Source organism: Astatotilapia calliptera, chromosome 6 (genome assembly GCF_900246225.1).
Source record: "Astatotilapia calliptera chromosome 6, fAstCal1.2, whole genome shotgun sequence".
Classification (NCBI taxonomy): domain Eukaryota; kingdom Metazoa; phylum Chordata; class Actinopteri; order Cichliformes; family Cichlidae; genus Astatotilapia; species Astatotilapia calliptera.
The window spans coordinates 16,140,594-16,152,934 of record NC_039307.1 but is presented as its reverse complement, the minus strand read 5'-3'; the positions used below and the strand labels follow the sequence as shown (position 1 = coordinate 16,152,934).

Genomic DNA, 12,341 nt, shown 5'->3' with positions numbered 1-12,341 from the left:
TAGACTTTATCAGTTAATTTTCAGTTATCCTTGATGCATTTGGGGCACTGCAAGCAAACATGTCAATGTTGGGTAGAAATCTGCAGTTTTCCTGCAACAACACAAATGTGTAAGCAGGGATGCAAATCTCACAGAGATTGAAACACGCTGCTGTTTCACTCGGGAGCTTTTTGTGTTTACTCAGAAAATAAACGTTCGGTGAGTCATGTTCCACCATCATGCTCTCAATATAAATCTGACACTCTCACTTCACACTCAATGCAATAAACAGTAACTATGCAGCAGCCCTCATTTGCCATGCTATGATCCATTTCCATGAAGCTGCACTGACATGCCACCGTACTAAACATAGCCCCGAAGAGCCTCAAATCAGAGTTTTACAGTTACTTCCAACAGGCCAGTACCAACAAACAAAACAGATAAAATCTCTGATTGTTATGTAGCTTGATAACATTCCTTTGTTTATAAGCAACATTAGCATAGGTCTGTGTCTCTTGTATGCATGTATGCACACAGGTGCAGGATTGGATAGATGTACTGACACTTTGATGGTGAGGCTTAACTGGAGGTGCGTAGCTGCTTTCTGAGGACGTGAAGTCTCACACAGAGTGTGTGCTGCAGCTTGTCAGAGTAATCGCCATCATTATAGCAATTACTCAGCCTGACAGCCTAAGTTTATCCTCTCAAGTGAGAGTGTTTGTCTGATAAACTGTGGACACTCAAAAAGAGAGCTTGTTGAGGAAGTCGCCACGTTAGCTGACTGTTACCAGAACAAGGGAAGTAGAACCACACTATCAAACACGCACGGTTCGTCCTGCCTTTGCTCTTTACGGCAGCCTCGTAATAGATATAAAAAGCGATTTTCTGAATCGACAGCAAGCAAACCAAGCATGTCCTCTTTTAACTGGCGATATGTGTGCTCCTGATGTGTGTTGCGTCTCAGTTAAATGCTGACTCATGTGTTACTTGAACCACAACTCTTCTTTCGTTGCTTTGTTCTGCATTTTGAGTTGTTGCTGCACAAACTGAAAAGTTTTAAATGACTCCCATGTGATTCCCCCCCCTTTTTTTTGCTTTGCTGAAATCAGGACTGGGACAATATCTGTTGCAAACACACCACATTTGGGAGCAATTACAGCTTCAAGCCTTCTTGGACACATCTGTGCTAGTTTAAACTGGTTACATAGTTATATTCAAATCTAACATGAAGGCATAATAAACATTAAAGTGTGAGGTCAGACTAGATGGGAGGAAAACATTTAGAATTAGGCCTTTACATCATTCCACAGATTTGTACGAAAGCGACCACCTTTACTCACTGTAATTATCTTTTTTATATGCCATAATTTAGCATCTTTAGCATCCCCCGCTTCTCCATTTAATAATAATAATAATAATGGATTGGATTTATATAGCGCTTTTCAAGGCACCCAAAGCGCTTTACAATACCACTATTCATTCACTCTCACATTCATACACTGGTGGAGGCAAGCTACAGTTGTAGCCACAGCTGCCCTGGGGCAGACTGACAGAAGCGAGGCTGCCATATCGCGCCATCGGCCCCTCTGGCCATTTAATTTGACAAGACAGGGTTAGAGTCAACAGCACAGGTTTTCACTGGGTAATGTTGTGTGTCTTACTCACCCACAACCATGACATTGAACTCAAAGCCTTGTTTCATGGCCTTCCTCCTCATTTGCTCCAGGATGGCATCGATGCCCACATAGCTGGTGTCGCTGATCGGGGTCTTCTCCCCCTTAGCTTGAGGTTGGGGCTTGGTGGCTTCAGACATGTTGCTATGGCTCAGATTGACCTCTGACCCTAAGGGACACAAAGAGGGGGACAAATTAGTGTATTTTGTTGGTGTTTATCCCCAAAGCTTGATGTTTGAGCACATTAGTTTATGAAGTTAACGTTTAAATTTAGTACATTTGAACAAGCAACATAAATTCAAGTGAAACCTTATTAACTGCAGTGAACACCAAGTTAGGAGTGCAAATCATACACGATACTCATCTGAGAGGCTGACTTCCTGTGTGAAACAGGATACCAGACTCAAAATTCATAGCACCAACCCCCTTTTACAAGTTACTGTGTAAATGAGACATTATAGAAGAACAAGAAACTTTCCAGCAACCACCTCACGCTAGCAACCCATTGCACAAAAGCTGTTGACTTTTTCAAAAAATAATGATGTGGAAGTTGGAGCCACAGTCAAACAATGCAGCTGTGTTTTGCAGTAAAGATAAACTAATAAGGAAGACAAAAGAAACAGACCTCGGTGGAAGAAGCGACCAAATATAAATCACAGCTTACCTCACTTTAAGGCGGATCAATTGAAGGCGAAGGCTGTGTGCCAAAGCACTGCTGCAACAGGCAAAATAAAAAAAACAGTTCAACCCTACCAACTGTACTAGTATGTGCTTGCATCAACAGCAAGACTCACTCCTATGGTAGGAGGAGATATCATTTCCTGTACTGTGACAGCGTGTGCCGATGCCTGCGTGAGGTCTGCAGTCAAAGACACTACAAACCACAGACGTGTACCTGAAACTGAATCTGTTACAGCCATCCTGGATTTATCTTTATATGAGGCACGCTAAAACAACAGCTTGTCCATAAAGTGCTTTCTGCAGCATCATGCCTTTTAACGCTATAAATATAAATGAAGCAGTTATGACAATGAACTTTCTGATACTGCTCCCTGCTCAGAGTTTCTCTCTTCCTGGGTATGGGTAAGACAAAAACATTTTTTTGTGAGCGTTTTGTTTTTATATTGATACCATGCTGGTTGTTTACAGGCATAGAAAACAGAGATTTACCCACAGAGGCTGAAAGTCAAAGACTCACAAGATTGTGGGTGTCCACTCTCAAGTGGACACCATTAGTCAGCACAAGCCTGAAAACCACAGACTTTTCTACTTTACAAGTCATGCATGCTTCCCTTAGCCAAGATTAGAAAAACAGTGCACACATGTTCACCGATACCCAGTTATTTTAATAGATATAACACAAAAAGTAGGTAAACTACATGCATGACGAGAAGGTAGGAAGTTAAATAAGAGTTTTCAAACAGGAATGGCTGCAGTGCTATCAGACTACCTTGACAACTTTCCTTTTGGTTAAACCTTACAGTTAGGGTTGGCCCTTAACCACCATAACTTTAGTTATGCTGCTATAGGCTCAGGCTGCTGGGGGACGTCCCATTCTCCACTCACTTTTGTCGACTCCCTGCGCATTCATGCGTCACTAATGCATGTCATTACCATCTGTCTACATTGTCCCATAGTTTGTGTTGTTTCCTGTTCATGGTGTCTCTGTGTCATCTTTTTTTCTACGTTCCTCCACTTAGCAACCAACTAACCGGTGTAGCAGACGGCTGCCCCTTCCTGAGCCTGCTGCAGGTTTCTTCCTGTTAAAACTGAGTTCTTCCACCCCACCGTCTCCAAGTTCTTGCTCATTGGGGAGCATTTGACCATCACTGGTTCTGTCTCAAAGATGGGTGCTTCAATTTATAATACAAAGCACCCTGAGAAGCTTGTGTGAGCTTGTGCGATATACATAAACCTGAACTGAACTGAATGTCTACTAACATAACATAATTTCAACCTTCTACACACTTGCATAATACTGAGTACGTCTGAAATCAATGACCGCTTCTTCTCTGAGCGAGACAAAGAGCCACAATTTTGGACCACGAGTAAGGTTATTGCACCTTCAGCAGTCTCTGTGGTATCCATCAGACCTCTGACTTTCAGACTCTGATGGCCAAATGTTTAGTGGACGAACTACTCATGTGGCTTGATAAAATTCAACAAATCAATCATCAGGCAATAAGTGATCACTAAACAATGCATTTCTCTTGAGAAATCACTCAACTGAAATTAAAATGCTATTTCTTTTTCAATTCGATGGGGGGAAAATCCATCCACCACAACAATTCAGGAGTTTAACCCATGCTGTGATGTAAACCTCCTGGCAATACTGCACAGTGTGATCATTTCGAGCAGCACAGCTGTCCTCAGGAAACCCAACACATAACTGCTGTCTGTTGGACATGATACAATAAGGTTTTTGGATTGGTATTTCTTTAGCCTGTGTTTCAGAATATTTGTACAGGTTTACAAATTGTTGTTTGGCTAACTATGCACAATGACATCAAACGTGAATGCAACAGTAGCTTCTTGAATGACAGAATGAAAGATCGCTTTAATGACGATATCCAGAGCATTTGCCAAACTGCCTTCTGGTCACCCTGACCATGCCAGCCCCAGACCACCTACTACGTTATAAGTCTGCTTTCTAATAATGGACAGCCACCAGCTAGGTGGGGCAAACAAGCCAGGCTACTGAAATCCTGCAAAAACAGACAAATGTGTGATACACGTAGGGAAAAAGGAGAACAAGTATCAATACCAGGAAAGTGCCTGAAAGCTCTCTGCTGTCAAGCATACTGAAACTGTTTTTAAAGTCACTTCTCCTTTTCCAAGGAGAACCAAGAACTTTCATTTTTAATCTCTGAGCTAACCCACAGCTAATTGATTAATATAATTAATCGCTGAGCTATACATTAACTGACCACTAGCGGGCATCTACTTTACTAAGAATTATTTGTGGTCTTCACGTACATAAGAGCCAATTCTGCTAAAACCATTTTTTCATCAGATCTTGATTATAATGTTGTAAAGTTCCACAAGAAAAGCACCAATAACACTTGCTAGTGGCAGAACATATTAATCGCCAAACCTCATTCATAAATGAACAGAAACAAAGGCTGTGACTCAGATCATGATTTGGCTGCCACAGCCGTTGAATAAAGACTGCTTCTACATGAGAGAGACTCAGCAGAGTCATCATAATGGAACAACATATCAAACTGTGAGATGCAAGCAATTGATGGCAAAGTGCAGTGGACTACAACGATGCATCAAGGAGCCTCAGCGAGCACCTATACCGATAAAGCACACTACATTTATTTTACCGCCCTTGAATCTTACTTCAAATGAAAACAGCTTTATTAATCTGCAAAAATATTCTGTCTTAAGATCACTTTGAAGAGGACAAAAGAAGAAAAAAACCCCCACTAGACAGAGGATGTTTTGCCTCGTAATATGAAAAAGCAGCACTTTGGGATTAACTGATTTCAGAGCTCTGTTTAATGAATGGAGAGGAGTTCAAGCCTTTTCCCTGCATGAATGGATAGATCCCATCAAAGAGATTACTCCAATCTCTTGTTAGTTATTTTCAAATGAGGGCACTTTATGGGAAGCTGACGTTCATTTGCACTCAAGATGGCATCTTGCTGTTTTGTTCTTGCTCTTTAGAAGTCGACACAGTTTTCCACACAAACATATTTTATGTTGTCTTAATGGCGAAATGTGTCTTTATTTAATAGGAGTTGCATGCTACAAAATAATTGCTCTATTAAAACGAGTTTCAGTTGTGCACGTTTTCTAAAAGATTTCCTGTTTGTCACAGAAGGCCTCACAGCAGACAAACCACAGCATTTACATCCGCACTGAAACGGTTTGTACAGCTTAAAGGCATACACCAGCAAACTGTACTCATGAGGATCAATTAATTTGCCACAAGAAATATCACTTAGCACTTGTACAGTATCCTCCATTTCTCTGAATTTAACCTTGTCAAGTCTGTGAAAGTAATCCCGAGGTTGTTAGACACGTCATCGGGGATATTTTAGCCTTACAGAGTTTTGTACATGCAGATACTGCAAAGGATATTTAGGCCTTATCTTATAGAAATGTACCACTGAATAAACCGACTATTGTTTAATGAACTATTATTTCTTATCATTTTCCATAGCGATCCCATTTGATACCTAATGTAATAGAAATGGACTGACATGTAGATCGTGCTTTTCCAGCCTGAAACGACAAGTCCTATTTAACCATACATTCCTAAAGTGCTTTGGTCTATAGACTTCTTTTGCCTTAAATCGACAACCAAGTTAGAATCACTGACTGACTTAACGTACATGTCTATGAGCTGGTGCAGGACATGGAGGAAGCCCATGCAATTACAGAGACAGCTTGCAAACTTTGTACATAAAGTCCCATAGCGATCAGGACAGTGAAATCTGAAAACCTCTTAGATTTAGGTGACAGTGCTACAGAACATCTCAGTTTAAAATAGATAATTATCTGCATCTACTATATGAAAAAGCTTTCACAAAGCCTGCAATAAACTGTCTCTGACTTAAATTTATGTCATACAAAAATATGAACTATTCTGGGAGAACCAAGTTGTTGAATTTCATGCAGTTGCCCTTTGTCACATGTAGCACACGGCTGCTGACAGTTTGCCCTAGCTGGGTGGTTTAGGTGAAGGTGCATTATCAAGGACGCGTGACAACCCCTCGCTCACTGGTAATTAACTGGAAAGTTATCTGCCCTATTCTTACATGGCCCCATATGGGCATTACTCAGACTTCGTACCAGTCAGGGGGCAGATTAAAGACATTTTAATCTCCATCAGGTAATGTCCTCAGAGGACTGCGGAGGGAGTGAAAGTGAGGAGAGCTCAACATCCACGACTCACAGAACAGAAATGATTGCCGTTTATCTTCAACACCAGCAGTTTTTTGTAGACAAAAACACAGAACGGCTTTCAGGCAGCAATTCTTATATCATAAGAGTAGAAAGATAGACCACTTTGAGATTTCAAAACTTGCATACAGCTGACAGATCAAAAAGTGCAATCCTGGACACCAAACCCACTGCATTGTAATATAACCTTCCTGGAAAACTAACACACAGTATTACTCTTCCGTCAGATATAATACTCTGTTTGGCTGTAACAGAGAATCCCCTTCCCATTCCACATTCACACATAACTCAACACTCCCTCCCAAGCCCTTCATTAAAATCCCATCAGGCATATCATATCCAACTCTACATTTAATATTCACCAAGTGAAACTTGAACATGCCTTCCCAAGAAACAAAGCCTTTATTGTCTTCTCGAAAAGCCTCCTCAAACCAAAGAAATTCAGTTTCCATCGATCCGCGGACGCCACATCACCACTTTTCAGCCCTGCTTTAAATTACATGAAAGTTTTTCTCTGTTATTGTTCGACTACAGCCAAGACCCTGACAATGCTGCAGAGGGAAAAGGAAGCAGGAGGTGAAGGAGAGATAGAAGAAATGAGTAAAATGAATCAGTGCGTGTACAGCATGTAATTAGCGCAAATGAGCCAAACTGTTTAAACGCTGTGGTCGATGACTGACACTTTGAAATTTGTGCATTTTGAGGATTTTACAGCACCCCCCTAAAGACTTACTGTGAGGCTTTTTAGCCTTTATTTTTGAGATGACAGTAGAGTAGACAGGAAAACAAAGAGTGGGGGTTGGGGAGAGAGCAGCAAATGGTCAAGATGCACTCAAACCTGGGCCCCGGCAAAAGCAATATGCTGCTTAACCCAGTATCTGAGGATTTTACAGCTGGACATAACTTTCTTTTTTTCTGGATTCAAACAGTTCATCAGATAAATGGTTTAAAGTGCATGAAGCTACAAAGCTACAAAAGTTTCTAGCCTCATAGAAAGGAAAGACAGAATTATGAAAAACTTTTTGCTAGTATCCTCTGAAGCGAGAGAGTATTTAACTTTGTTGCACTGAGGCTCATCAGAATGCCAAAATAACCAAGGACATGGTCTGCAAATTACTCGTGGCTAGAATTCCTACATATATTGCATTGGTTGAATTTTTGTTTACATGCAGCAATGTTAATAAGCAGCATCTCTGTTATAATAAAATACAAACACAAGACTTGGTTTATGTCTTGGACTCACTTGAGTTTTTAAAAATCTACTGAACTTTACATTTTCAGATCTTGATTACCTCCCTGAAAGTTACTTGTTAAAGAGTCAGATTCTTTACTCTAAGTGAAGCGTTTAATGTCTGTTGACGAAAAAGAAAAATTCTCTGGGAAATCTTGATTAGCTCTTATACTTAAATCACTGATAAGTCCACTTTCATTCAATTAATCTTAATAATGACGGTAAATGTGCATTACAGTTTGAGATTCTCCTTTTTCTTCCTGTGTTCAAAACCTCTCCAGTCCCTCCTGAGGGGAAGTGAACCCTGGGTAAAAGGAAGATCAGGTTTGTTGTCGCACTCACACAGCTTTTTAACATCATCTGCTTTCTGAATGCTCTGTTATGTTTTTAAAAGTCATGGTTCCCATGAGTCAAATCCCCTGATCCTTTCCTTTCCCATGTGTGTGTGTTTGTATTTTTCTGTTGCTGTCCTCATCCCTTCCTCTCTTCTTAAACCAGAAATTACATTTCCAGAGGTGGCGTCTCGCTCTCGAGAGGAAGAGATCGTTAAATTTTATGCCAGCTGCTGTCTAGAGTTCAATAGATAGACCAGAGAGAAGAAGGAAGCCACAAGAGTACACAGTAATAGAAGTGTGGGGTTAATATACGCACAATTTAGCATCCTCTAATAATTTAATGGAATGTTTCTATGCCAAATATCAGTTAAAGAATTTAAAAAGATTTTCATCTTCAGGCAAAATTGCATTAAAACTCAGTTCTACTCAAAGCTGCTGTTTTTTTTAACCATTTTCATCAATAGTTGCAATATCAGACAAAAGTATCCTATAGAAACTGTGACACAGACAAAATAACGCAATTAAAAAAACAAAACAAATAGAGCATACAATATTGCACTTACACTTCAAATATATGCCTATATTAGCATCAACTCCTGCTACAAGGGCGTACAACATTGTCTTCAAAGAAATGAGATAAAACTGAATCACCTAAATCACACAAGCATGAACGAATTCTTGTGAAGGACTCCAGTCATAATGATCACATACGCCAAACACAGGTCTGAAGTTTAAACACACAAAAGCTATAAAGTCGACTAGTCTAAATAACACGACTGCGTATCGTGTGAGAATGCTACGAATTCTTCTCCACAGCACTAGCTCACATTTCCTTTTTCCGTCAAGGTCTATTTCCAAGTGGTGTTTGTATCATCTTATCCATATTGTAAACGCTCAATCCACAAGTCCTTCTTAAATCCTCATGAAAGCCTATGACAGGTTTTGCCTGGTGAAGCTGACAGCAGCACAGGCCCCTAGCTTAATCCTTCCCTGTGTTCTGTTTGATGGAGATAACATGATGACATGTTTACAGAAGGCAGTGACAGAGCGAGGCTGACAGCTCAAAGTTGGAAGGGTAGTGGAGCCTCTCACTGGGCTCTCATGTGTATCCCTGACAGAGGAAATCCCTCAAACATAATCCCCCCCAATCTGTAAGTTCAAACCACAGGAACACAATGATTAAAAAGGGACCTATTATCCTTTGCATTCTAGTAGACTAGCTTTGCATGATTCTTATTTCAAAATAATCTTTATTTATCTGCTGGGCCTTTTTGCAGCCCCTCAGTTCACACTGAAACAAGCTGTTTTAGCTCTTTTGCCTACACTTTGTTACACTTTCTTCTAATTAACTGAAGGTTTCAAAAGCAAGTCTGAGCGGCTGCTGTATAATGTCTCAGTGGCATAATAATGATCCAGGAGTAGAAAAAAATTGGGGGGGGGAAACCCCTAACAGATCCACTTTTAAAGGTTCTCCTTTCTCCGTAAAATGGCGTGATTTTGTGAGGTCAGTCAAGGAAAGAGCTGACACAAACTGAAATGAGAACTCAAGAAAAGGTCTGGAAAAGGCTACTGGCCCACTTCATCTTTCAGTCTTGTAACATGACAGCCCACTGAGAACGCAGCCGCTGTCCCGGTGTGGAGCAAAAGCAGATGGTGTTGATATGCTTGTCACTCGTAAACGTCTGTTAAGGACCTTTAACAAAATACCTCACAAAGATTGAAAGAGTGAGAGTGGATGACCAGAGAAAGCTGTAAATGGAGGACCCTTTAGGTGAAGGACGAGTCAAGAAAAGAAAAAAGGAAAAGAAACATGAGCCAAATGAAACAATATCAGTGACAAGCTGAAAAACAATAGGAGAATACAAAGCCCAGCGCAGCAGGGCAGACACTGTGGTGCTGTGTACCACTGTGAGAGCCCGCTGTTCTGGGCAGCACTCAGCAGACTGAGAGACCACAGCTGTAACTCAGAAGCCCGGGCGTTTCTGAGAAACATGGAAGGGGAACTAGGAGGGTCTCACCACAGAACCATCCACAGCTGCAATAAGGGAAGTAGGATAGGGCAAAGGACAAACAAAGACCATAAAGGAATAAATCAAGCAACCACTAAGCATCAAGTGGGAAAGGGGCTGGCTTGTTTGCATATATCAATGGGCAGCACTTAATTGGGGGAAATGAGAAGCAACTCGCTGTGCACAAATGGCTTCTGCACTTCTTCTGCACACAGTTTTGTTGTACCCTTTATCTGTTCAGAAAAACATCCAGTTAATCGGGTCTATTAACGGACCCTTTTCAATGCAATTATATAGACAAGCTACAAGTCAAGACTTCAGAGTGAGCCAAAGCTAAAAACTGATTCTAATTTAAAGAACCATGAGGTATCTATGTGCAAGCCATAGACCAAATTGTATCATTTTCTATTACCAGTTTAGAGTCAAGATGCCACAGCAGAGCATAATATTATAGACTGGTGCAGTTCTGTAGAGCAGACCACCGCAAATAATAATCCACTCTAACCCCCTCCACCCACCCAGTGTCGGCAGGTCCTCAAACTGTCACCTCTGACAGGACGTGACATGTCTGACTTCCTCCAGGCACTGACATACGTACAGACAGAAAATGTCAGCTGTGGGCAGATAAACAAGCCATTTTTTAAACAAAATGTGACATTTATGACTCGTGCATTTTTATTTCCTACCACCACCTGACAAAGACAAGAATGAATAAAAACTTCACAATGGCGAACAAGAAAGACAAGCAAGCTTTTAACATGTGGGTAAAAGGTGTGCACGCTAATGTGTGAAAACATATTGTCAGCCTGTTTCTTAATAGTAAAACAAGTTCACACTATTCCTCTCCACTCAGCTCTTCTTCCTTCGGGGAAAATTCTTTGGTCAAGAACACCAAAAGTGTGTTGAATGTCAAAAATGACACCAGCAGTGGGTTATGTGTCCACAGGGGTGGATTTATACCTTTAAAGGATCAGGTTTGAAGTCTTTATGCGCTCGCAAAACAACAATAAGTCTCTGAAAATGATCCATCTGCCAAAGCTCACGATAATGCAAGACTTAATTACAGAAGGGGAAGTAACCCCCTTCATTTATTTTGGGCTGCTAGCCCCAAACAATCCTAATGAAGCGTTTATCTGTTGTGATTGAATTACTTATTATTATCCAGCTACAGTAATCTGATTAGTAGCATGTAAACAATGGATGACTGACTTTAACCAAAGGATTTTGTAATAATGCTTCATGTAAATCAGACGTGAGGCATTAGGAGTAAGTAATATCAAATGTATTGTGTGATAAGCTGTAACAGTGACAGCAGCACGACTGCTGTGGGGAAAAACACATTTAAATTAATTTCCTAATTCAATAATGTTCTGGTGGTATTGTGGCGCTACAGTGACTTCAGGGTAGCAACACAAAATGCATGCATTTATTCATGCAGACGCAATACGCAAGGATGAATGCATCTCTTTACTTATCAGACATTAAGATGAAATGCAGCTGGTTCGTGTTGGTTAACGAGAACATTTCCAATAACACAACAAGAGAGCAAATGGAGCGGAAAGATCCATCTGCTACATTAGCTATGAGATGAGTGGGATTCAAGGGCATCGTATCCAACAAAGCAACTGTTCAGCTACTGTACTAAAAAAATGGGTAAGAGAAGATCATCGGAGACACCAAAAGTATGAGATCACAGCTAAAGTGACTAATCACATCCTTGCACAATTTTCTTCCTGCTTGAAGCAACTGACAGGAGTTAGAGGAAGAGATAAGTCCTTCCCTGAGAAAGTCTCAAGGCAAATCTCAAACTCACAACATGACCTGTTTGACTCTTCACCTTTAGCTGAACTTGGCAACAAACTCTCTGGAGAGAAGACACAAGGGATTGACAAAATTAAATCACATCACAACAGCTTAGGTCCATCGGTCCTTGGCTAATCCACTGCACTGGATCAAACAGAGCCTTGAAACTGTGATGTGAGGAGAGCTGAGGCTAAAAGAAGGGATCCTTACTACAGAGAACCCTGGAGGCATGCAACTTAAAGAGGAATACGGGCTACCCTGATTGGTCAATCACTCTGCCTCTTTATGCGAGGCTGACTACCCATCCATGCTTCAGAGTTGAGGACACAATGGGGAGGGAAAGCAAGAAAGAAAGGGAGAGGGTGGGAGGAGGGGGAAAGTAAGGAGGGGGGAGAGT

General features: G+C 41.0%; 1 protein-coding gene across 6 annotated transcripts in view; it reads right to left on the bottom strand.

Moving 5' to 3' along the window:
• The window catches only part of septin9b (septin 9b), a 70,875-nt gene that overhangs the window by 14,687 nt on the left and 43,847 nt on the right, over nucleotides 1–12,341 (bottom strand). For 4 of the 6 annotated variants that reach the window (XM_026170576.1, XM_026170577.1, XM_026170575.1 and 1 more), the window contains one exon: nucleotides 1,645–1,821. In XM_026170576.1, coding sequence (XP_026026361.1) covers nucleotides 1,645–1,821 — 177 coding nt within the window. Of the gene's footprint in view, nucleotides 1–1,644; nucleotides 1,822–2,316; nucleotides 2,368–11,978; nucleotides 12,032–12,341 lie in introns of those variants that run through there. The other 2 variants (XM_026170580.1, XM_026170581.1) reach the window with 2 other exon arrangements.